At 56.1% G+C, this 23959-nt stretch overlaps 1 protein-coding gene across 1 annotated transcript in view; it reads right to left on the minus strand.

Annotated features, from left to right (window-relative positions):
* Positions 1-2901: 2901 nt before the first annotated feature.
* Positions 2902-23959, minus strand: part of KLHL25 (kelch like family member 25) — a 39945-nt gene continuing 18887 nt past the window's right edge. The window contains exons 2-3 of the mRNA XM_063090657.1: positions 12067-13871; positions 2902-4681 (exon numbers count right to left, since the gene is read on the minus strand). Coding sequence (XP_062946727.1) covers positions 12091-13860 — 1770 coding nt within the window. The 5' untranslated portion in view covers positions 13861-13871 and the 3' untranslated portion in view covers positions 2902-4681; positions 12067-12090. The remainder of the gene's footprint in view (positions 4682-12066; positions 13872-23959) is intronic.

Here is a 23959-nt window from a genome sequence, read left to right on the forward strand (position 1 = left end):
CCCAGAGTGTGAGCATGCTTTGTCGTCAGACAGACGTGTGTCTGGAAAGGGTAGAGAGTGTGGTGTGAACCCGTCCTCCACTTCTGTAAACATTTTTATAATCCTTTTTTCACAAAGCTGGCCAGGAAGGTGCTGGCACGGGCGAGAACCTGGCAGCCAGGTGCGAGTGAATCAAGAAGGACGATGAGCCACAGGAAGGATGTGGCACCAATTCCACCCGCTGCTCTCCCCGGCTGTGTGGGGGAGGAGCTCATGGCTCTGGCTGGCCTGACTGTCCCCACTGGGCCTCAGTTTCCAAGATTTGGGAAATGCATTCCTGGCCTCCGTGGGTCCCCCATCACAAATGTGAACAGGATATTCAGGGCTCCTAACAGGCTTAGCAAACACTTCTGCAGGCCCATGGCCCATCTGAAGTGAAAGCCAGGAGCAGCTCTCTGCAGCCATCACCCGCCTCCTGGTGGCCACACGCCCTGCCGGTTGCCTGAGGAGCTCTGATGGGCGTGCGGAGGCTCAGGAGCGTGTGAATGCCGCTCTCCCAGGCATAGACCGAAGCGGTGAGCCGGCACTTGGGCACAAAGAATAAAGCCTGGTTTGTGCCTCTAGAATGCATAGCACAGGCCTGGGGGAGGGGAGCAAGCCCACTGCCAGTGAGGCCGGGCCAGGAACCTCCCTGGGGAGACCCCACCTCCATTCCTGCCCAGTCCTGCCCGTCCCAGTCCTCACATGGACAGACTTCCCTTCCTGGCTGTGTGCACCTGCTCCTTCCTGGATCCCCCACAATGCAGTACATGGATTGGTTTCCAATTCCAGGTCCACCATCGTAGTAATGGCAGCCATTTCCAGCATATCAAGGGCTACCCGGATGCCAGGCATGGTGTTTAGTGCTTTACAGAACTTGACCTCAGTTCCTTCTGCTAATCCTGCCATCATTAAGCCTATCAAACTTGCCCATACATGACAGAGCTCGGATCCAAACCCAGGAGGGCCTGGCTCCAGAGTCCACATTCTGTTGATGCAACATGTTGCCTCCTACCACTAGTGTGAAACTTCGGGTGAGTTACTTTGACCTCTGAGCCTGTTTCCTCCCCAGCAAGAAGAGGACAAGAATGCTCACATGCTGGGGCCCCTGTGAGTGTTAAGGGAGGTGACACGTGAAGGTCAGTGTGAGCAGCTGCTTTCAGCTCCAGACCAGGCGTGGAGGTCAAGAGGCTGCTACGTGTCAATATCCATCCTGCCTTCTTCATTCAGTCACAGCAGCATCCTGCCATACACTCAGAACAGAATTAGAAGGTAATGTGAAAGTTTCCATGAAGTTTTGGAAGCACCTGTATAGCGTGTCCTGGAGCTTCAGCCAGGCACTTCCAGCCTCCCTTGCAGCCAGGTGTGGATGGGACAAAGATCTAGCCCACGGGATGGGCAGAGGTATGTGTGCGTCATCCCGTAAAGGGCTTGCTGGTCACTTCCTCTTCTCCCCTGTCCACTGGCTGGAATGCAGACAGGATGGCAGGGGCTGGGGTGGCCATGGTGGACCAGGAAACGGAAGCCTGGTGCAGAAGATGGCCCGGCAGAAAGACAGAGGAGGCCGGCCTGCTTACGCTCTCTGGGACTGCATGCAAGAGAAACAGCCCTCTCCCCGCTGTTCAGGCTGTAGTCACAGCCATGTCACTGGAAGCCAGCCCCTGGCTTTGGACACCCAGGGTCCAGAGCACAGTCCTGCGTGGGAGCTGTGTGTCCCCCTCCATTGTTGTCCCCGCTGGGGGGGAGTGGACAGCGCTAGCGGTGGGTTGGCGTGTCCCTCCCAGGGCTGTGCTTCCTGGCAAGAGGACAGCTGTGCTCCTGGCTGTTCTACCTGCATCAGACTTTTGCGATGCACTGATTCATTCGTAGGAGGAGGTGCTCATTCGATCCTGGGGAGGCGTTACGCAGCACCCTCGTTCCGCATGTGCCGCGCTCCTTCACTCCGCCCAAGCCTGCCTGGCGTCTCTGGTCCTGCACACCCCCGAGCACCACTGGAGATGAGCCACCGTGCAGTCACCGTGGGGTCTAGAGCCCGGGTTGTAGTGTGACAGTCTCCCACCCAGGCCCCTGGCCTGCAGCACTGCCTGTATCACCTCTTGGGCTGCCCGCTCTGTCGAGGGGTGTTTTAAGGGGAGACCAAAAACACTCAACAGCTGTATGTTTTTTTGTTTTTTTTTGTGACCGGCACTCAGCCAGTGAGCGCACCGGCCATTCCTATATAGGATCCGAACCCGCGGCGGGAGCGTCGCTGCGCTCCCAGCGCCGCACTCTCACGAGTGCGCCACAGGCTTGGCCCAGCAGCTGTATGTTTTACCTGTGGGCATATTCCTGAGTTTATAGTTCATAATGGTTATGAAAAAGCATGAGCCGGAGCAGCTAACCAGAGCGTCGCCGCGCACTAACGAGGGCAAGCCATTCTGCGACGTGTTGTGACCACTGACGCCACCTGCTGAAGGAATTACACCCATCTTCGCGGCACTTGTGTTATTTCACACAAATGAGTTTCCACTGGGGGCCCACAGTGTATAAATGTCCTCCCTGCTGAAATGAATGGAATTGTCTTCAATTTGGAGTTCATCATACAGGGGGTTTTGGGAAAGGACTGCTCTCAGCAGTGAGGAGTCAGGATCAGGATTCCTCCCGCAAATCAGTGTAAAGTCTTCTGCTGCTAAAACACCTTGAGGAGGAAAGGGAGGTCCTCTCCTCGGGGTGGGTCCTCCTCCAACTCACCAGAGGGACAGATACCAACGAGCAGACTTTGCACCCTGGCTGGTGGGGGAGAAACCAAAGTCTGCCCACGCCTATGTCCCCAAGACTGGTCCCAACACAGAAGAGAGGCGAAGAATTTTCTCAACTCTTTATTAAGTTACAACTTTTGGGGAAAGCACCATGGCTACGTCCTTTGCGCTACAAGTGTGCTTTATGTCAATGAAGCAACCCCACAGGGTTGCAGGGCCCTCACCGCAGGCCCACAGCTTCCGCCACCAGCCCCCATCGGCCTGGCCTCCAGACTTCTCCAGCAGAACCACGACCAGAGGCTGAGACGGATCTCAGAGTGAAGGAGGCCAGCCTCCGATGTGGGCGAGGTGTGTGGGGTCCCAGGAGCCCGGATGCACCTCCTGCTTTTGGCTGTTTCCCAAGAGGCATGTGCAGCTGGTGCCCTATGGATGGAACATATCAGTGGGCAAAGCCAGCCCAAAGGTCCCACTCCCCAAGAGAAGCCCATAGGACCAGCACCGGTGCCAAGGTGTGGGGGCACTCACAGCTGATTAGCTGGTTTGAAATATGGCCCCAAATCTTTATCAACAGTGTAGCCCACTATAAGCCCCCATCCTGAACCAGCCAAGCAGCACCAAGCAAATGCCAGGTGGCCTGGGAAGCCCCTGGTCATGGCACCAAGAGCCCCCTCCCCTCAAATGGCAGGTTGGGTAAGCAAGGGTTGAGCCTAGAAACTAACACAGGTGTTAGGACGGCCCTGGCAGAAGCTGACCTCTCCACTACCCAGATGCTGGGGACACACTGGTGAGGGGCCCAGGGACTTGGCAGGTGACGGCAATGAACAGCATCTGGCAATCCTCTTGTCTCCACTCTTACTTTTGAGCTCGGGGAGCAAATGGGCCAGATCCAGGTTTCCCAGCTGGAAGTCCAGGATGCCAGAGAGGCCCTGTCACTGTCCATCCAGCCCCAGCGGGCTCTGCAGTGGGTGCCCTGGAGTCCCTCTGCTGTCCCCAGCTCAGAGCTGCTCCTAGTCTGGGAGAATGGGACCATAATTTCCTGGGAAGGAGCACCCAGTGCTGTTGACAGGGGTGGTCCTGGGGTCATGACTGCCTCTCAGGGTAAGCTCTGAGAAGGGAGGTGATAGGGCAGCCTCCAAGGGCAACCTGGGGCCTGAGTCTGCTAAATGTGACCCCCGCTCTCCTGTGGAAGTGGGCACCAGCACCTGTGTCCACACCTGGCCGCAGCATCCTGGACAAGGACTTCAGTGGATGGGTTGGGACTTGGGGGTTGGGAGAGTGGCCCACAAGAGATCTCCCTCTTAACTTTGGGGGTCTGGGTGTCATTTGCTAATGAAGCCTTGTGGATGTCACCAAGGTCACCCTGTGGGGTTTCTGCCCCTTATGAAATCTGTTTTGGGTTTTCTTCTCGGCAACATTCTGCTCTCAGCCCTGGTGAATCCTGTTTCCCCCAGGCCTGGGACACCATCTGGATGACATCACAACCTGACGGGGCAACCCTGGAAGGGAAGGCTGTGCTGACAGTGCTGCGGGACCTGAAGCCCACGCAGCGCTGCCTGCCAGCCCCAGTCAGGGACCTGCTGACTCGGGTGATCTCACAGCTCTGCAAGTGCTTCCTTCTCCTGGAGGCCCATGGGGCGGTCCTGGTGGCAGTCCATGCCCTCTAGAAGGTCCTTCTTCCCACAAACCACTGCAAAACTGAAGAGGACTTGGGGAGCACACAGGACACTGGAGACGGCCCCTTTTCTCTCATCTAAAGCTCAGAACAGCCCCCAAGGCTGCTGCTCCCTGGAGCTGGTGCAGCCGGGCTTCTGGCCACTCAGACGCTGTCCCAGGACCGGTTGAGCTTCCGGCTGTGGCAGACAGGATCAAGGCCACTCTGTGAAAGTGAGGGCCACAGCCATGGCTAAGGGAGAAACACGCAGAGTCTGTGGAGAGGGGAGAGAGAGAGAAAATGAACCAGTGGTCACACTGTTGCATCCTAACCTGGAATGAAATAATCGAGAGGCTGCACATAAGGACTGGAACTCAGGTCCTGACATCGGAGGACAGGGAGTAGGGATCAGCTCTGTCCTCAGTGGTGCAGTCTGGAGCAGCTCAGCAACCCCCTGACCCCCAGCTCCCTCACCCAGTGTGATAGCTGGTTGTGGGTGACAACTTGACTGGATTATGGGACACTCAGGTATTCCCAACGCTTCAGCAGGCACTGAGCCTGCTTCTCTGCTGGAGGGGAAGCCCAGGTGGTTTGGCATTTGCCTGGAAGGACTGGGCTGCCCCAGGTGTGCCTGTGAGGGTGTTTCCAGAGCAGGCTGGCGAATGACTTGGTGGCCTGAGTGGTGAAGACCTGCCCTCCATGTGGGTGGTACCATCCAATGGGCTGGGGGCTGGATGGGACAGAGTGGGAGAAAGGGCCAATCCGGGCTTCACTCTCTGGAGCGGGAGTGCCCTTCTTCTCCTGCCTGTGGACGTCAGAACTCCAGGTTCTCTGGCCTTCGGACTCCAGAATGTGCACCAACAGCCCCTGGGCTCTTGGACCTTTGGCTGCGGACTGAGAGTTACACCAGTGGCTTTCCCAGTTCTCCAGCTTGCAGATGGCCTGTCGTGGGACTTCTCAACCCCCGTAATCATGTGAGCCAATTACCCTAATAAGTGCCCTCTCCTGTATCTCTATGTTCTCGGTTCTGGCTCTCTGGAGAACCCTAGCTATAACCCATAGAATATGGGAATATTACTCATCTGTCCGTTCATTCACTCAGACCACCCCCCCTGCATGTCCTCAACCCAGCAGGCACCATGGTGAGCCCTGGGGAAACAGGAGGGCAGCTACTGTCCCCACGGATGGCCCTCCAGTGGGAGAAACTGCAGATGTGTACAAATGTGTACACTGAGTGATTACACACTGAGAAGAGCCACAGATGAAAAGCTGAAAAGGGATGAGCTGGAACCAGGCAAGGGTGTGGGAAGAAGAATGTTTAACTGAGACCTGAAGGCCAGGAAGGGTAGCTGGAGGGAACAGCAGTCCAGGCAGAAGGAAGGGCGTGTGCAAAGGCCCTGAGGTAGGAACTTGGCACATTTGAAAATCAAGTAAAAGTAGGCAGTGAGCTGGAGACCTAGTGACCAAGGGGCAGACAGTCTGTGAGCAGGGAAAGGGGCACAGCCAGCTATGCTGTTAGGAGAACATGCGACAGGTTGCAGACGGCAGTGGGCACACTTGGTCATCCGCTGGACCAATGGTTACCACACAGCCTGTGGGCACCAGGCCCCGTGGCAGGCCGTGGGGACACAGTGGGGAATGAAGACACTACCTGGGGTCAGCAGCCCCCCTCCAGCCCTGTGTTCTCAGTCAGTGGCAAGCCTGCTCTGAGGTCACGTTGCTTCCGGAAACGAGGAGGACGGAGCAATCTAATGCCTATGAGAGCTTTTGTGCAGAAAGTCCCCAATGCCGACTTGTGGGTGTGACGACTTCTAAAGCCTGACCCACAGCGACAGCTCCCTGTAACCTGGGCCCAGCTCCAAGGAGGAATGTGGCTGTAGGAGATGGAGTCCAGAAGTGACCCTTTGGCCAGAGCAGCAACTGCTGCGATGACCACATTGACAGGCACACCTGCAGGAGACAGGAAGCTCAAGGTGGGCGACCCTCTGGGGACAGCGAGGAGCAGCCATATCCTGAGGGGCAGGGTCCCCAACAGCGGTTCTCTAGGCGCTGAGGGGAGGGGTCTGGGAGCTCGCCACAGGGTTTCCCTGCGTCCCTGCACAATGTCAGTCCTGTAGCACCCTCACTCTGGTCAGTGCTGTAAGTGCCGCAGACTCAGAGGTAGCCTTACACCAAGGAGGCACATTTGTGCTGAGGGATGACCATGTGATGTCCCTGCACAATGAGCTGCCCGAGGACGGGCTCATGGAGGGTCCGAGAGGGAAAAGAAAAGTGAGCCCTCTTGCACGGGCATGGGCACGGGCAGGCCGTACTCCACTGTGACCCTGCATGTTCATTCATTCGCTCATTCATTCATTCCATGGGGCAGAGGCAATCTGTTCTCAGCAAGACATCGACCATCGGTGACATTCCCAGAATGCCACATGCTGACCTGGGTTTTGTGAGGCTTTTTTTTCCTTGGCAGCTGGCCAGTAAGGGGATCCAAGCCCCTGACCTTGGTGTAATCAGCACCACACACTAACCAGCTGAGCTAACGGCTTGGTAGTATTTAACCTGTACATATGTGTTAGCTTGGTAGTTGTGTAAGACTACAAACATAAGGAGCTTTTATTTAGTTGTGTGTTTGTATATATTTAAGTAATATTATAATAAAAACTTGAACCAGCACTGGTGACCCGTGGAATGTTTTTCCTTTAAGTGGGTGCACCCCTTGCTCACCCTGCCAGACCTCCTGGCAGGCTGACTGGTGCTGCTCTGTAGGAATTCTGCCATCCCCACGTGGCCAACGAGCTCCCAGATGTGTGGGCTGGGCAGGGTGGCCACTCTTTTCTCAGCTGGGCTGACAAAGGCTCCCCAAATTCCTCCAAACTCCTTACAAGTGAGAAGCTGGGTCACAAGACCCCTCAACATCTCGAGATGCTCCAAGATGGCAAACCCGAACCTCTGGGGCCCGGCCTGGCCCAGCACACTGCACGCTGCTGTGGCAAGGCCCCACGCTGCCTTAAACTAAACAAAAGCTGCTGGTGCCAGGGGTTAGGGGTTATGGCATGCAACCCCCTTCCCCAACTGTCCAAGTTGTAGAGTACATAGAGATGGCACCTGAAAGGCAGAGGACCTGGGAGCCATGCTGCCAGGCTTCATGTTCCCTCCTGGATCACAAAGTTGCTTTCAGGCTCGTCCCAGTCTGGGACCCCCTGATTCTTGGCAGCTGCTCCTTGGAGGCCTGGTTTGCTCATCTGTGAAACAGGATAGTCCTCCAGCTTGCAGAGTGGACGTCTGTCTGTCTATGGGTTGCTGGGGTAGGGTCTGCCCTGCTAGATTCAGACATCGAGGGCAGGGTGGTGTCCTCTTCCCAGAGCTAGCACAGGAATGAATGACGATGATGCCTCCGCTGACAAAGATTCCAGCCCCAGGCACTCACGTCCATGCCAGGCCCACTCGGGAGGCGGGTGGAAACCCTTAGTCCTCTGCTCTGGGACTTCCTCTTTGTAGCAACAACTTCTAAGGTGAGATGGAATGTGCTGAACTGTCCCTCCTGCGGCAGTGACTGAGCTCCACAGGGGACTAACGAGTGTGGCCCTTCCCAGAGCTGGACTGGAGCCTCTCCCTGCCCCCACCATGAAGAGAGGGTACGCTCGCGGCCTGGACGCCTGCCCGACACTCTACAGCCCTCCAGGCCAGAGGCAGGCCGGACAGGCACTGCGGGGAGAAGGATTGCAGGGGCATTCAGTGGGAGAGAGAGAGAAGGAGAGAATGTCCACAGCGAGACCACCCTTAGCAGGTGACCCGGGGAGGCAGGGGCCCACACGCAGCTCCAAGGTCCCCCCGCCAGTGCTGGCCGCTGTCCCCTTGGGACATGTGTCTGACTACAACACTGGAGCAAAGGGGCTGGCCCTGGAGCCCTGCAGGAGTTCAGTTTCCAACACGGCAGTCCCTACAGGGCAGCCTCTCCCTGCCAGGGCTGCAGAGGTGAGGAGCCTGGTGGCTGGCTCGAAGACGCCTGCAGAGTGGGCACATCAGCTCACATCCTGTTCCAGTCCTTCCTAGCTGCTCATCTGATGCCCACTGCCTGCACTCCCAAAGTCCTCGTGGCCAGCTCTGTGGTAGCAGCTCCTATGACAAATATTTCTGGGAGGACTAAACGAGAGCATGAATACAGAGAATGCAGCATAGCCGCAGGCACCTGCCAAGAGTCAAAACAGATTGCCAGGGTAGGGAAGGAGCGCTTAGGGACAACAAGGGACGTCACTGGGGAATGGGGAGAGGCTGCAGTGTGTAGGGGACCTCCAGGTGAGATCCTGAGCTTACATCGGAGTCCCACAGCCACAGGAACAACTAGCCCAGTGTGGAATCAGGAAAGTCAGCGACACTTGCAGGACGGCAGGGCCAGGGAGGGGAACTGGAGGGGCAGATGGGTACAGAACCATCTCTGCCAAGGCACCGGCAGATAACGATCTAGATGGCTGATTCACTGGCTGAGGCACTCCCACATGGTGGCCAGGCTCAGTGGAGGTTGCCATGGTCACTGGGTGCCCACGCAGGACGGACAGTGGGGGGCAGCAGGGGCACTGTGTTTTGGCCCTTCCTGACTTGATCCTCGATGGCGATGCTTGTCCCAGCTCCTCCTGAGCCTTGTCCTGGGTCCAGGGCTCAGCCCCTTCCCACGCAGGTCCATACATCAGGTCCTGGTCTGTGGCTGCTGAGCTAGAGACTCTCCTCCAGCTCCATCCCGGCAGCACAGTGGTGGCTGTCTCAGCAATACAGGCTTGGCTTCCTGTGGCTCCAAGTCCTGGGGAGCTAAAGAGAGGTGGGGAGGGTCCCCTCAGACCTGGGGAGGGTCAGGCTCTGCTTTGTGTTGTGGGCCCTTTAGGGAGCCCAGTTTATGCTCCTGACTTTGAAGAGAACCAAGATATTTGTAGCTGCCCAGGCAGCAGAAATTGAACAGGAGGCAGAGCTTTGCAGAGCATGGGAACAGCCCAGGGTCAGCCTGAGGGGACAGATTGAGTCTGGTTGGCTGCTGGGGCCCACAAGAAGGAAGGAAACTGCTAGACTGCAGGGCAGCAGCTGAAGCCTAAAAGCAACCTCAAGCGGGAAAGCCTGCAGCCTGGAGATGTTTACAAACACCTTGGGGACACAGTGCTGGGATGGCAGGGTCTGGGCGTGGCTTCTCAGTGGGCCTGGGACTGGCTGGGTCTTATGCAATTAACCTGTGTGCACTTCTCTTCCCTAAATGGGCTGAGGACAGCTCCACCCACCCCCAGGACTGAGGAGTTCTGAATGGAACAAAAGGCACGCAGTGCTCAGCTGGGCATGGGAATGCGCCTCCCGAGTCACAGCCACCAAGACTGTGGGGACCGGGTGCAGCCCACAGTGCCCTGAAACCACCACCATCGCTCTCCTCTCATCACTGCCCTTAACAAAAGCTGACTCTGAAGTTGGCTCCTCCTCCTCCCTATTCAAGTCCTCTAGATCATATTGACAGGTCCCCCGCCTGGGCTGGCCTGAGGTGGGAGGGATCTCCAGTCCCCCAGGTGACCGCCCAGCTTCCTCAGGTACAGGAGAGCAGCACCTGGGAATCAGCAGGGAATGCCAGTGTCCTCGTGGAAGCTCACTCCCCGCAGGAGCCAGAAATTCAGTGGGTCAGATTTTTCTCCCAAAGAGGAAGAGAATGGATTAGAATAAAACAAAACAGAAAAGCCTTCAAAGAGAACAAAGCCACGTTCCCAGGCAGCCAGCTGCCCTGATGAGCCCAAGCGCCCGCACCTCCCCGCCAAGAGATGCGAAGCCTTCACAGGCTCCGAGCTCCTGGCTGAAGCACCAGCTGCGCTTGGGCTGCTCCCGGCTGGCAGCGACGGCCTCCGCCCTGCACAGCTTTTAGCACTCCCGCCGGCAGCTGCTGGATCACTGAGGAAAATGGTATTTTGGCTTGGGCTGGCTCCTGGTGGGGCTCCTGTGACCTGAATTGAAGGGAGCTGAACCTGCACATGGGACCAGTGTGGTCCCTTAGCACTGCAGCAGCCGGAGGCAGGTGGGACAGTGAAGGGCCTGGGCTCCCTTGGCACGGCCGCTGGTGCCAGCCGGGTGGGCAGAAGCAGCTTCCTCCACATCTCCTCTTGTGCTTGAGGCAGATCAGCACCGCGGGGTCTCCTGCCCAACCCCAGATTTAGAGCCCCCTGGGGACCTATGCCTCCCTGCACCACCCCAGCTGTGAGGGGCCCAGGATGGGGGCTGAGCTGGGACAAGGGAAAAGGGCAGGACCTGATCAGAGGGTGTGCTAGAACACAAAGCCCACCACCCATGCTGGCCCCTAACCCTACCCAGGCTGGCTTGGAAACCTTCTTGCAGCCTCCGATCCTACCCCCACAAGCTGCAGGAAAGACCCCACCCCCAAACCCAGCCCCTCAGGAGATAATACCAGCACCAGAGGAGAGTTTCCTCCTGGAAACCCCTCAGGGCATCTCCCACCATCCCTCCTGTCACCTCCCCAGAGGCCTGATGTGTCACTGTCTCTCTACCCGCTGTCACCCGCACTTGCTTCCACACAATGACTCCACATGATGATGCTAAGAACACAGAGAACAGAAGCAACTCAGGGGCACCCATTCTGCAGCAGACCCTGCTCTGCGGGCAGAGAGACGACTTCACCTAATCCACCTCACAGAGGTTCCCTAGAACTCCAGTGGGCACGAAGCTGCCCCCAGAGAGGCAGGACTCAACCCTGGGCCAGCTGCCCCACGGCACTGATATCCAGAGGTTCTGGCATAACAGCTCTGAGTGTGGCTGGGCCGTGGCATTTGTGTAGTGGAGAATGTGGCCTTGCCTTCAGCTTCCAGGAGGTGATATACGACACAGCTGATGGGAGTGTTCTTGTTTGGGGGATGGTGGCCACACCTGACGACCATGTGATTTAGGGTGGGGGTCTGGGTCATGCTGTGTCACTCCACCTGGAGACTGAGAGTAGCCATGTCAGTAATCAATCAACCAACCCTGTCCACGTGGTGGAGCCCCAACACTAACTACGGACATCACGCTCGCATGAACTGCAATGGCTGGCAACAATTCCTGCATACTTTCACTCATCGGTGCTGGGACAGTGACACTGTCCTGATCCCATGGGGAGAGGATGACTCGCCTGGACTCTGCCCTATGTTCCCTTCCCTTGGCCAGTCTTAACAGAAATCCTTTCCCTGTAATGAGCTGTAACTGTGAGCATAACAGCCTTCAGTGATCTCTGGGAGTCCTTCTAGCCAACTGTCCAACCTGAGGGTGGTTTGGGAAGCCCCTTGCCTTGCAGCTGGTGTCAGAAGGAGAGTGGGCTTGCGTGGAGATTGTGCCCTGAAACTTGGCAGGCTGGCCTCAACTCCACACGGCACTGTCAAAAGGTCCCCGGGTGATTCTGATGTGTGGCCATGTTTGGGAACCACTGTGCTGGCCAAGGGCTATCGTCCCATTTTGCAGAGGGGCTGTCATTTTGCTCAAGGTCAACTGTGAGTGAGAGGCAGGGCCAGGAGTCAGCCCCAGAGCACATCAGCCACCCGCTGCCCACCCAGCTTCCCTGAAGGCATGGTGACGTTTGCCCAGAGTGGGAATATGCAGGAATGCGTCCCCCTTTCCCACCCTCCCATGGGCCCGGAGTGGCCCAGGCTGCTGGGGGCTCACCTGGCTGGGCTCTGCAGGTGCTCCTCATGCAGGCAGGTGCTTCCAAGTGCTGACGAAGGCCGTGGGGATGAGCGAGTAGGGTACCGTAGTGATGCAGTTCCACGTGTCTGAAGTGGGGTCATAGCAGTCCAGGGTCTTACACCTCTGGGTCCCAAAGTAGCCCCCCACAACGTAGAGCTTGTTGCCTGATGCTAGGGCATGGCAGGACATGCGCTTGGCAGTCATGTCCCCAATCCGCGTCCACTGGTTGGTCTCGCAGTCGAAGCGGTAGGCTGAGGCAGCTGTGAATTCCGTATCTCCTCCCATGATGAAGATCTGGCTGCCCAAGACGGCGGCGGCTGTGTACCGCCATGGCTGCGGGCACTCGGCCTTGATTGTCCACCGGTTCTCTGAGGGGTCATAGCATTGGACTTTGGACACCATGTCCCGGTGGATGCTGGTCCCTCCGAAAACAAAGAGCTTCAGCTTGGCACTTACCACTGCAGCATTGCTGACGCCATCCCTCAGTGGGGCCACCATGGTCCACTTGTTGGCCCCAGGGTCGTACTTCTCCACCTGCTTCAGGGAGACGGAAGGCGAGGCTGGGAAGACGCCTGCCAGGGACGTGTGTCCCCCGACTACGTAGAGGCAGTTCTCCAGCTCAGCTGAGCCGTGGCCAAAGCGGGCGATCAGCATGGGCGCAGCCTTGGACCACTCCTCATGCACAGTGTCATACACCCAGACGTCCTTGGAGACCCCGTTCTCGGAGCCCCGGCCCCCAGTCACGTAGACCTTGCAGCCAATGGCCGAGGCGCTGAACTCCTTTCGGGGGCTGGGCAGGTCCGCCTTGGGGATGATCTCCTTGGCCTTGTGGTCCACTTGGTAGATCTTGTCGCACATGAAGGTCTGGCCCCCGAGGATAAGCAGCGTGTGGCCTGCCTTGCGCGGCCGGGCACAGGGGCTGGTGACCACCCCGTCATTCTGCAGGATCCTAGTCTTGCAGCAGAGGGCCTCATCGATGATGAGCTTGGTACGCTCGTCTGCCATGAGGAGGGCCTCTCCAGAGATGGCCTCCTTCAGGCAGTCGGATGGCAGCAGGGCCAGCCGCACGCTGCGGAGGAGCTCGGGCAGGTGGGCCTTCCGCGGCTCAAGGTCATGCTTCACCCACTGCAGGATGGCCTCAAAGACCACCCGCTCGTCCTCGGTCTCCAGCTCGTCGCTCGAGATGAGGTCCAGCAGCGTGTCCTTGGACAGGCTGTTGAAGTCCTCGCTCTGACGCACCGTCTCGAAGTGCACCAGGCACATGCGCCAGGATAGCTCATACAGCCGGCGGCACTGGTGGGCATCTGACAGCAGCATCATGCCCAGGCAGTTGGAGGGGAAGAGGTTCTTCTCCAGGAACTCGGCGGCAGCATCACGCACGTCATGGAACTGCAGCATGTCGCCTGCCTCCAGCAGCGACTCGGCATTCTCCTCGTTGATGACAATGCGTGAGGAGTATGCGAAGTCCAGCAGCAGCTCCAGCACCTCAGGGTGCAGGTTGTTCTGGAAGTTGACTGTGTCGTCCCGGCTCTCCCGCAGCCCGTGGCTGAACATAGCCTCAAAGTAGCGGCTGGAGGCAGCCAGCACGGCGCGGTGGCAAGGGAAGGCGCGGTCGCCTGCCCAGAGTGTGACATCGGTGAACATGCGGTGCTTGCGCAGTGTGTTGAGGTGGGCCAGCACGCAGTCGGGGTGGGAGGCCTTGTGGAAGAGGGTGACGTTCATGGAGCCTGCACTGCTCCGCGACTTGCGGGTCTCATGGACGCTGACCGACATGTTGCACCAACCTGCCGGGGAACAAGCCACAGGTAAGGGGGCCTCCTAGCCATCTGCCCTCCTGGCAGCTTCAGCCCTCAGCCCCAGATGCATTGCCTGTCCCCCCTCCCCCCTTCCAGCTCTGCCAAACCAAGTCTCCCCTCGGCCACATGTCGGAGGACAGTGCAGGTGAGTGGCAGGGTCTCATCCTGCCCTGCAGAAGCTGGTATTGTTCTCATCCGTTTACCAGCTCTGGGACAGACATCTTTGGCAGAGCCAAGCCACTGCTGGGCAAGCTTGAACTGGGGTTGCCTCCTGTGGTTACGGGGACACATGTATGGTGTAGGGACACACATATGGCACATCAGGGCAGTGCTAAGTAATGGGCACCCTTGGCCGTGTGCCACCTTCGGGACAGTCCTTGAGGGGAAGCTTCTCTAGTGAGCTCCATTTTATAGCTGGGGAAGCCAAGGCTCAGAGGGGTCCAGTAGCTACCCAAAGTGCCAGAGCCAGGATTCTCACACAGGCTGCCCAGTCTGAGCCCAACCTCTGCCTCCACTTACCCAGGGAGACTGGTTCCTGCAGGGTTTGCTGTGGGGGACTTTTGAAACAACATCCCCAAGGAGCTGTGGACACACAAACGGGGCCTTACACACCCCCCGTCCTGCTTGCAGTGCGCTCTGTCCCAAGCTCAATCTAAGCAGTACTGGCCAAGAGCCACCGTCATGGCCCTGGTGCTCAGTGTAGACATCTTTTCCCAATCCAGGGGTCTCCAGAGGCCTCTTCAACCAGCTGGGATGAGTGAGAGTCTAGAGGTGAGTCCTGCTGACCAGTGACTCACCCTCGAGACCAAGATAAAGGCCTGGGGTGACAGCAGGATGTGCCAAACACTAAAGCAATCCAGCTTTGTCCCAAGCAAAGCAGCTGGAACACTGGTGCCAGTGGAGCCTCCCTGGCCCCAGCAGGCCCCCACCTGCCTCTCGAGTCTGCCCTCTCAGGCCAGGGCACAGCGCTCAGAGTGATGGTCTGTACCACCCGCTTGACTGGGGGATCAAAGCACTTATTAACGTCCAGCTGATGGCATGACCCAGGACCCCAGTTCAGTGCTGTGGACATGAGGCTCAAACAGAGGCCGCAAACATCACGAGCATGGAGAAAAACTGGCCAGAAAACAGACTGTGTTCCAGTGTCCCGCCCCCCTGAAGTTGGTGCTGCCTTCTTCCTGCTGAAAACGAGGCAAAAAACCCCACACAACACCCAAAACAATGAAGTTTCTTCTCCATTTTTAATTTTCAAAAGTATATACTCCTCCTGCCCCAAGTCAATTTTCTACTTAAGTATAATCTGGTAAAGGAAGGAAGCGATTTCATGCTTCAGTGAAATTGTAAATTGGTGTCCAACTGCATTGCTCTCTCACTCACTCCTCCCCTGGCAAAGAACCAGAGAAGCCACAGACTGATGTGATCAGAGCTGCCCGGGCAAGGCCCCTGTGCCTGGGCTGGGCTGGGAGGGCATGGGGGCCGAGCCAGGCCTGGCCTTGCTGGTCACATTCCTAAGCTGCAGGCAGACTGCGAGCAGAAGACCTGCCTGGGACACTGCTGTGCAAGCCTGCAGGAGCTGAGCTCCGAGCTGTGAGGCCAGCCGCTTGGGGGTGGGGCGAGTGCTGGACCACCACCCTGGGGCCCCCTTCCCTGTAGCTCACTTCTCTCTTCTTGTGAAGTGGAAGCCTCATCCTACTCAGGCCTCCATGATTCACTCGCTCATTGGCAACTATTTCACGAGTACGCCCTCTGACCCGGGCCCTGGGACAGGGCACCACAGAGACTGAGCCTGTGCAGACCTGGTCCCAGGGAGGCTTTGCCGCCAGCTCGGCCCCCGACTAGTGGGAATTGCCCAATCTGAATTCTGGACCCTGCAACACATCTCCCCAAATCTGGCTGTGATTGCTAAATCCTCCTTCCAGCTTCCACCCCCTCAGTCATCAGATACTTTCCCAAACGTGGCCATTCACCCGGTAGTTCTGTCTCATCCTGCCCCACCCCCACCGTGCAAGGACACTTTATGAGGTATTTGTTGCCTTTGGTCTGCAGACCACGCTGGGGAAAATGGGAGGGTACCCAGAGAGCTGAGGACCAAGGAGGACTCCAATTCAGGGCCCTGGGTCGCCCAGGCCCAAGCCCTCTCCCCCAGGGTTGTAATCAAGGGCATGGATGCTGAGGCTTAGCCTCAGTCCCATCACCAATGCACCTGCATTTCCGAGGGCCTTACCTGCTCTGGGCCCCTGGGAACCTCACTGCACTGGCGTCTTGCCCCACCCTGGCCCTGGTTGGGAAGCCAGTCTATTTCTGAACCTGGTCTGATGCCACTTTGAATGCTCAGGCTTGGACACCCCATGTGTGGTGCCAACCCTTCTGGGATTCTCTACAGATAGCCCAAGTTGGAATCCCAGATCTTCACATTAGTGACTATAGACCTGAAACCAGGACACCCCAGTAGCTGCTCCCTAGAGGGGCAGTGAACTCAAAGGGCTGCCCCAAGGGCCTGGCCAGGCTGGCCATCTGGTACCCAGCCTCTGCTTTCCCCACATTGTCACCCCAATGACACACTCCTAGCTTGTCGGGCAGAGGCCTCGGGGCTTTCTGGCCTTGGCAGTGCCCTTAGCTTCCCTCCCTCTCAGTCCTCCTAATGGGCCCCAGTTCCTGCTCTCAAGGCAGATGACCCTGGGGGCTGTGGGGTCAGGGCTGGGCCCCAACTCCACGCTGTAGTGCTGTGTGAACAGAGCTGACTACAAGGGTATCCAGGTGGAGACTCCCTCTGGAGGGGGTTATGGGCAGGACACAGGAAGACTCAGAAGACTGAGAAAGTGCCAGAAAGTAGGGCAAATCTGAACACAGCAGCCACGATTACCCTGAGAATGTAAAGTAGTGACCTCTCCAAAGCCAATGCTAAGTGGGCCGCCTGGGGCCCCAGAGCTGACTGGCGTCCTGCTAAACTCAGCGCCAAAAATGCCTGCCCACTGATGCAAACATCAGCTACTCATGTACACACCCAGGCAAGTTCCCACCCTGCCAGCCGCCAGACTGGGGCACCTCTGTGCCAGACCAGAGCACTTGCCCCACTGTTTCCCCTGTCTGTCCCACCTCCTTTTGGGTGGCACCTACCCCTGAGCCAATCTCCCAGTGACAGTGGCTGTTCACTGACTCGCTCCAGAACCTGAGTGAGGCACAGAAGCCTCAGCTTACAGCCAAGGATGCAGAGGCCAGACATGTGCCCCGCTGTGGCCAAGGCCACACAGGAAGGGGATCAGCAGAGCTGCATATCTCGCCCCCAGGCCTGCTGGCACAGAGGACAGTCCTGGGAGCCGGGGACCGGGGTCCTGCCTTCTTCCTCTTGGGCTTTCACCTACATGACAAAGTATCTGCAAGTCTAATGGTTACCTCGACGGACCATAACATAGCTAGGAGAGTTCTCGACATTTCCCCAAACCTGCTCCTCCCCCAGACCTCCCCAGAGCAGGAAACGGCACCAGCATCCTCCTGCTTGCTCAGGCCACCCCCCAAATCCAACCCACCGGCAAGTACCACGGCTCCACCTGCTAGATGAAGCCTGAATCTGACCCTTCTCATCACCTCCACTGCTACCACCTCCGTCCCTCCCCTCGGCTGACCCCATCACCAGATTCCACTTCTCCAATGGAGACAACAGGATCTTTTAAAAAGCATCACATGGATCACATTGCACCCACCTCAAAACTCTCCGGGAGCATCTCAGGACCCTGCATAAAATCTCAAGTCCTCACTGTGGCCTACGGGCATCCATGTGAGAAGGTCCTTTCCTACCATCCACCCTTCTGGCCTCATGTCCCACTGTGTTCCAACTTGCTCACCGCCTTGGGCCACAGTGACTTCTTGTCAGGACCCTGTCACATGCTATCCCTCTCTGCCTGGGTGCTCCCCCACCCCACCCACCACCTTCTTCCCCCACATGGCTCACTCTGTCCCCTCCTCCAAGAGTGACCACCGTGCTGAGGCCATGCCCCTCCCCACACCTCACCCACCTCCGCCTTCCTTATGGCACTACTTAATACCACGTTTGTTTGTGTACTGAAGCCAGGGCGGTGGGGACCGTGTGTGATGCTCACTGATGTGCCCTTAACACCCAGAATGGAACCTGGCACAGAGAGATCACTTGCTTTGACAGAATGCACCCATCCGTCCTTTTGTCTGCCTGTGACGAAGCCCTGATACACATACAGCACATAGCTTCTTCCCAGACCCAGAGGAGAGGAAGGCCAAGACAGTGACCGCATTGCCCAGGCACTGCACCACGCACGTGCATGGTGCACATGCGCTGCTTCACTGGAGCTGGTACACCGGCCCATCCTCCTTGCGCTGATGCCCTGCTTGCTCTCTGGAACCACCACCTCCGCTCCAGGCAGCTGAGCATGTGGAATCCAAAGGTGGACACCGGGCCCCGGCTGGCCAAAGTGGCATATCACTGGCCCTGGGTTTGGCTGGGGTGTGAACATAAGCCAGACCTGGCCAATCAGTCTGTGTTGTCCTCCTGGCCACCATGATGGCCCTGCACCCAAGACAGGCTAGTGAGACTCTAATCTGAGACATGTACTGGGAGCAGGAGTGGATGACGGCCATGTGGCCACCTGCCCAAGATGGAAGCCTGCACAGAGGTAAGCCAAGTGGAGTCTCCTCCTCTTAGACTTCTTCTTCCTCAGGACTGTCACTTGCCACCAAGCATCCTGAGTGGTACAAGGGCTCTTGGGGGTATTAGTGCCCTGAAGTGGTGATCAGGGGCTGCTGGCCTTGGTAAGAGGTCTCAGCTGTGTGTGTCCCTCCACGCTTCCTAGCTCCAGGAGCCCACTCTGGAGACTGGTTTTGTGAGATTATTTTCAGTTGCTTAAGACACATGTGTCCAGTATGAGTCACACAGCCAGCTCTAGGGCAGTGTCAGCAGACGTCCCCAGGCGCGGGAGGGTGGGCACTCAAGAGGGGGCAGAATCAGGCCTGCCCAGCCCCGTGGGCGTCTGTGTCCATGGCTCCGTACTCCAGGGGGCCATAATGAGACAGACGCTTTCACACTGTACATAAAACACAGCAGTTCTGATGACCTCAGCACGTCCTGGGCTCAGATGGATTTAGGGCACATGGTGGAGCTGCACGACATTGCAACACCACAGACCGGCCATTCATCAACTGCTAAAGAGGGATCGGTTCACCTAGAACGACACGCTCCCCACTCTGGCCCAGCAACCCTTACCTAGAGAGGGGCTGTCAAAACGCATCACACAGCAGTGTGCCTGGCTTGTTTCTCTCATCAGCCTTGGCAAATGAACAAGGACACGTAGCCAAGGGTAAGATCTTCAAAAGCAAATGTGCCACACTCACCGAAGATCCCAGCGGCTGAAAGCTAACGGCCTCCATTCTGAGCGAAGATCAACCAAGAGGCAATCGTTCGGTGCCACCCTCGGGAAGCCTGCCTCCTCTGTCTGGCTGAGGCACTAACCCCCTCTCCACCTTCCTCTACCTGCCAATGAGGGTGTCAATCCATCATTCTCTACTAGAGGACAGTGGGAGCGAGAGAAGCACAGGCCCAGCAGGGGGGCTTCCTCTGCGTGAGTCCCAGGTGTGACGGCCCAGGTCACCTCAGGAGCTCAGGGCCACAGCCAACCCATATGACCCCTTGGTACAAATAACCCTGCCCCCCGCAGTGTACCGGTCTCTTGCTTAGCAGGAAAGTGCCTGTGGAAAATTAGAAGAGCCAAACCTTCCAATGGCAGCTGTGGCTCTGGGCCCGGGCACAAGGCTCTAAGAGGAAAACACGGCTGGATTTCAGCCCACACAAGGAGGGTGCCCTTGTGCAGTGAACAACCTGAACAGTGGTTCATGGCCACCCTGCAGGAGCCAGCCCTGACAGTGAAGTGAAGCCCTACCCTTCCTGACACTGAGTGAGCACTGGGTGAGTCAGATTGAGGTGACCACAATGATTTCATGGAAACACAGAGCTGCAAGGACCTTCAGGGACTTTGCCAGGCCCCAGGCCCCACCAAAGCCCATTTCTACCATTCCCATTTTACAGATAAGGAAATGGAGGCTCAAGGCCACGCTCCTGGAACTCTGGCCTGACTGCAGACTCTGACCTCCTAAGTCCGCTACCACACTGAGAAGGAAGGAGGGGGGTTTCCACTGGCAGGAGGAGGAAAGACGATAGAATGATGGATTTCTCTCCATCTCTTGAAGCCACTATCCTGCCCGACCCTCTGTTGAGGCTGGCAGTGCAGGCCAGCATGCAACCAGCCTCACGGCCTGCAGGTCCTCTGCCTGCCTGGGTTTCTGAGAGGCTGTGCGACATCGACCGTGCATGAGGGCTCTGGAAAGCAAAGGCAGCTTATCACAGGGCTTCCTGAGAAGAAAATTCCAGGAGCAGAGAATCAGCTTGGGGGGCCAATGCTCTGCCTTGGGAGAAGGGTCCTCACCCAGACACTTCTCCTCCCCTCTGCCTGCCTGCCTGCCTGCAATTCTAATCCCTGAGAAAACCCACAAGGGCAGGTGTACGAGAGGGCTGGCCACTTTGTTCCCATTCACTCACTCGCCTGAGCTTCCTGAACTATTCCCACATGCCACGTGCCAGGCACAGGACATGGGGATGGACTATATAACTGAATCAGAGCCACAGCTCATTCTAGACACAAGAGAATTACAGACACTGGGTCTTCTCCCTAGATGTTTCTGCCTTTCAATGGTCCTTTCTTAAAAAGACAAAAAACTACATATTTATTCAAAAAACTGGATGTACCCTGTTTTTTATTTAAAATGCAACAACAAAATTGTTTTTTATTTAAAATGCAAACAAAACAATCAAAATTGTTTATATTTTTCACTGTGCATATATACTTATTTATTTTGGTTTTGGTTTTTAGCCTTTTATTGTGAAAAGATTTCCACTGCAGTAAGGGAACAGGAATCATGTGGCCGTGCTTCTGATCTCAGTGGTCAGTCTGCTGAGTGGTACCAAACCCCTCCCCAGCCCTATGCCTCACCCTAGCCCCACAAATCCCGCACAGGAATGGGCTGGCCATGGGGATGGTGCTAGAATGGAGTGAGTCTGAGGGAAGGGGTGAGATGCCTGCTTCCTGCATGGTTTGGTAATAAATGGGTTTCCTCTTCAGTCAGTCGGGATGTCCCTGTATCAAACAGCTCCCTGTGGAGGGTAGGACGGCTCCCACTGCTGAGCTCACTCCGACAGAGCAGAATCACATCCCCTTCTGGAGCCTCCGACAGAGCATGCAGCGGACAAGCTGGCTTCCCCCTGCTGTTCTGAGGTCAAGATCAACAGTGCCATCATACCCTCTCAAACATGTGTTCCCCCTGCCTTGGGCTGAATGCCCCCCCAAAACTTAATTCCCACTGTAACTGATGAGGGCAGGAAATCCTATTATGGTATTGATAGGTGAGGCTTTGAAGAAGTGATTAGGTTATAGGGCCATGTTGTAGCGAATGGATTAACAATGGTGGTCAGGGGCGTGTTCTTAGGGCTTTAAAAGAAGAGCACGTGAGAGGTTAGTCTCTCTCTTCTCCATCATTTTCTGCCATGAGAGACCCCTGAATTGCAGTAAAGCCACCAACAAAGAAAACTCTCACCAGATGTGTTCCCTGGACTTTGGACTTCCCAGCCTCTGAAACTGCAAGGAATAAATTTCATTTTCTTTATAAATTACCCAGTTCCAGATATTTTGTTATAAGCAACAGAAATGGACTAATACATCCCCCCAACTCTGACACATGGCAATGAAAAATAGGATCAACTTACACGGGGCCCAGCCATCTGCCTGCAGGTAAAGCCTGGCAGGGAAGGGGGGTCCAAACTGACCTAGAGGGCTGGCCAGTGCTTCAGTGCCTTCTCCATATGCTCCAGTCTTTTTACTTAATGCACCCAAATGTTAAGCACACTTGAGGAAGGGACGCCACTTTAGCTTCTACAATTGATAGTCAAGCCCCAAGCTGACTGTGCCTGGTCACCAGGAAGCCAAGGCTATTATTACAGGTTGATAGAAGCTACTGAGATCGATGTCTCCTCTGCCGGCAGGGAAGCGTCACCCCCGAAGAACAGTTCAGGCGGTACACCGTGCTGGGCCTTACCCAGGGCAGAAGCTCCGCCCTCCCAAAGAAGGCACAGAACAGGAGGCGAGGGGTCAAGCCTATGCAACCCTGCTGAAAGATGAAGCAACACTCATTGCAAAGAATCAGGGGGAAACCTGGTGGGGAAGGGAGCCAGAACAAATGCATGAGTACCATGTACTTAATATTGCGCTGGACATTTAACACACAAGATTTGATCCTCACAATCAAGCTCAACACAGTTATGGCTGTGTTTCAGTCAGGGTGGGCGAAACTCTGATGCAGCAACAAGCAACCCCCAAATCTCAATGGCTTTCCAGGACAGAGATTTACTTCTTGCTCATACTACATGCAGCGTGGTTCAAGTGGTGAGCATTCTTCTCATCACCCTCACTCCCAGGAACCCAGGTAACAGCCACCATGTCACCAGTCACTATGCCAAAAGGAGAAGAGAGCGCGCTCTGGAAAGCATAGCACTAATTATTAAATGCTTGGCCTGGAAGGACACACACCAGTTCTGCTCATGTCTCACTGGCTAAAACCCGACTTCACTCACCCATGAGAGAGCCAGAAAGAGCCAGAAAGTGCAACCCTAGCATGTGTCCTACTATTTCTTTAATTTACAGACAATAAAACAAATTCATAGGTTAATGATAATGACAACATCAACAGCAGCACCGCTGTACTAATTACAGCTAGCTGAGTACCAACTATGTACCAGGCGCTGTTCTAAATGCTTTATGTGTTAACTCCTCTAATCCCCACCACATCCTAAGGTACCAGCGTCACCTGCATTTTACAGGTTAGGAAACTGGGCAGAGGGACATTAGGCGATTTACCCAAAGCCACATAGAGAGTGGGGACAGAGCTCAGGGCCCTCGCTTGAGTTTGTGTCCCCACAACTACACCATGCAAGCCCAACATCACATGCTGGGGAAGGGGCAGCATTCAAATCCAAAAAGGGACAGAAGAGGGCAGGACTGTGGGGCCTCAGCCTCTCTGTTGGGTTCCAGTACCAGGAGGCAGCCCTCTCTGTCTAGCCTTTGCAGCAGCCCCTCTCCACCACCAGCTTCTGTGCAGTTGGGACAGTGAGATCCTGCAGAGGCTCAGGCCCCAGGCCATCCGTGCAAGTAATGAACTTACTTCTCTCCAGCCATTGATGGTCCCAACAGGGAGCAGCTCCTGGATTGTGTTCTGTGTTCAGCTGAGGAAGCCCGACCGAGAAAGGCCACCTTCGGGAGAGGATCTAACAGTCTCCCAGGACTCGGCAGGATATGGATGTGGCTGGCTCCTCGCCAACTCTTTTCTTCTGAAGAGAAGCCAGCCAGCAGAGCCCTCCCCTAGGAGGAACCATACAGACCACACACCCAGCCCATGGCAGATGTGGATGCAGCCACAGAGGGTCAGAACCCTTCTTTCTGCCCAGTACCCTGTCTTCTCAGGGAGTGTGAGCTCCGCAGACCAAGCGAGACAGGCAAGAGGCACCCCAGGGCACCTGTGTTGTCTTTTCAGTAAAACATAATAATGATGAGCAAGATACAACAGATGTAAATCCCCTAGAATCCTACCCTTAACAGGCATTTTCATAGACTGAGAGGGAAGGGAGGTGGTAGATGGAGATACTGCCTCTAACAGGGCAAAAATTAGTTCTTGGGGGACAAAGCAATCTTATTCTTTTTATGTGTAAAGCATGGCTATACATACAGTGCTTTGTCAGACGTATAGTACATGTGTGGTATTAAAATGTAACGGGAAGTGTGACTAGAAAAAGGGTCTAAAAGGGCCTGAGGGAGGCGGAATGTTAACAAGGAAAGATTGAGAAACACTGCAAACAGAAGCATTATTTTCACGTTGACTTATCTCCAGCTTGTATCCTATAATAAACATTTTAGAATTGTTACAATTATAGAATACTATTTTACACTGTTTTTACCTTAACTTTCCACATAATTGTCATTTCCTATCTTCTACCCACTACTGAACAAAGA

This window comes from Cynocephalus volans, chromosome 3 (assembly GCF_027409185.1).
Source record: "Cynocephalus volans isolate mCynVol1 chromosome 3, mCynVol1.pri, whole genome shotgun sequence".
Taxonomy (NCBI): Eukaryota; Metazoa; Chordata; class Mammalia; order Dermoptera; family Cynocephalidae; genus Cynocephalus; species Cynocephalus volans.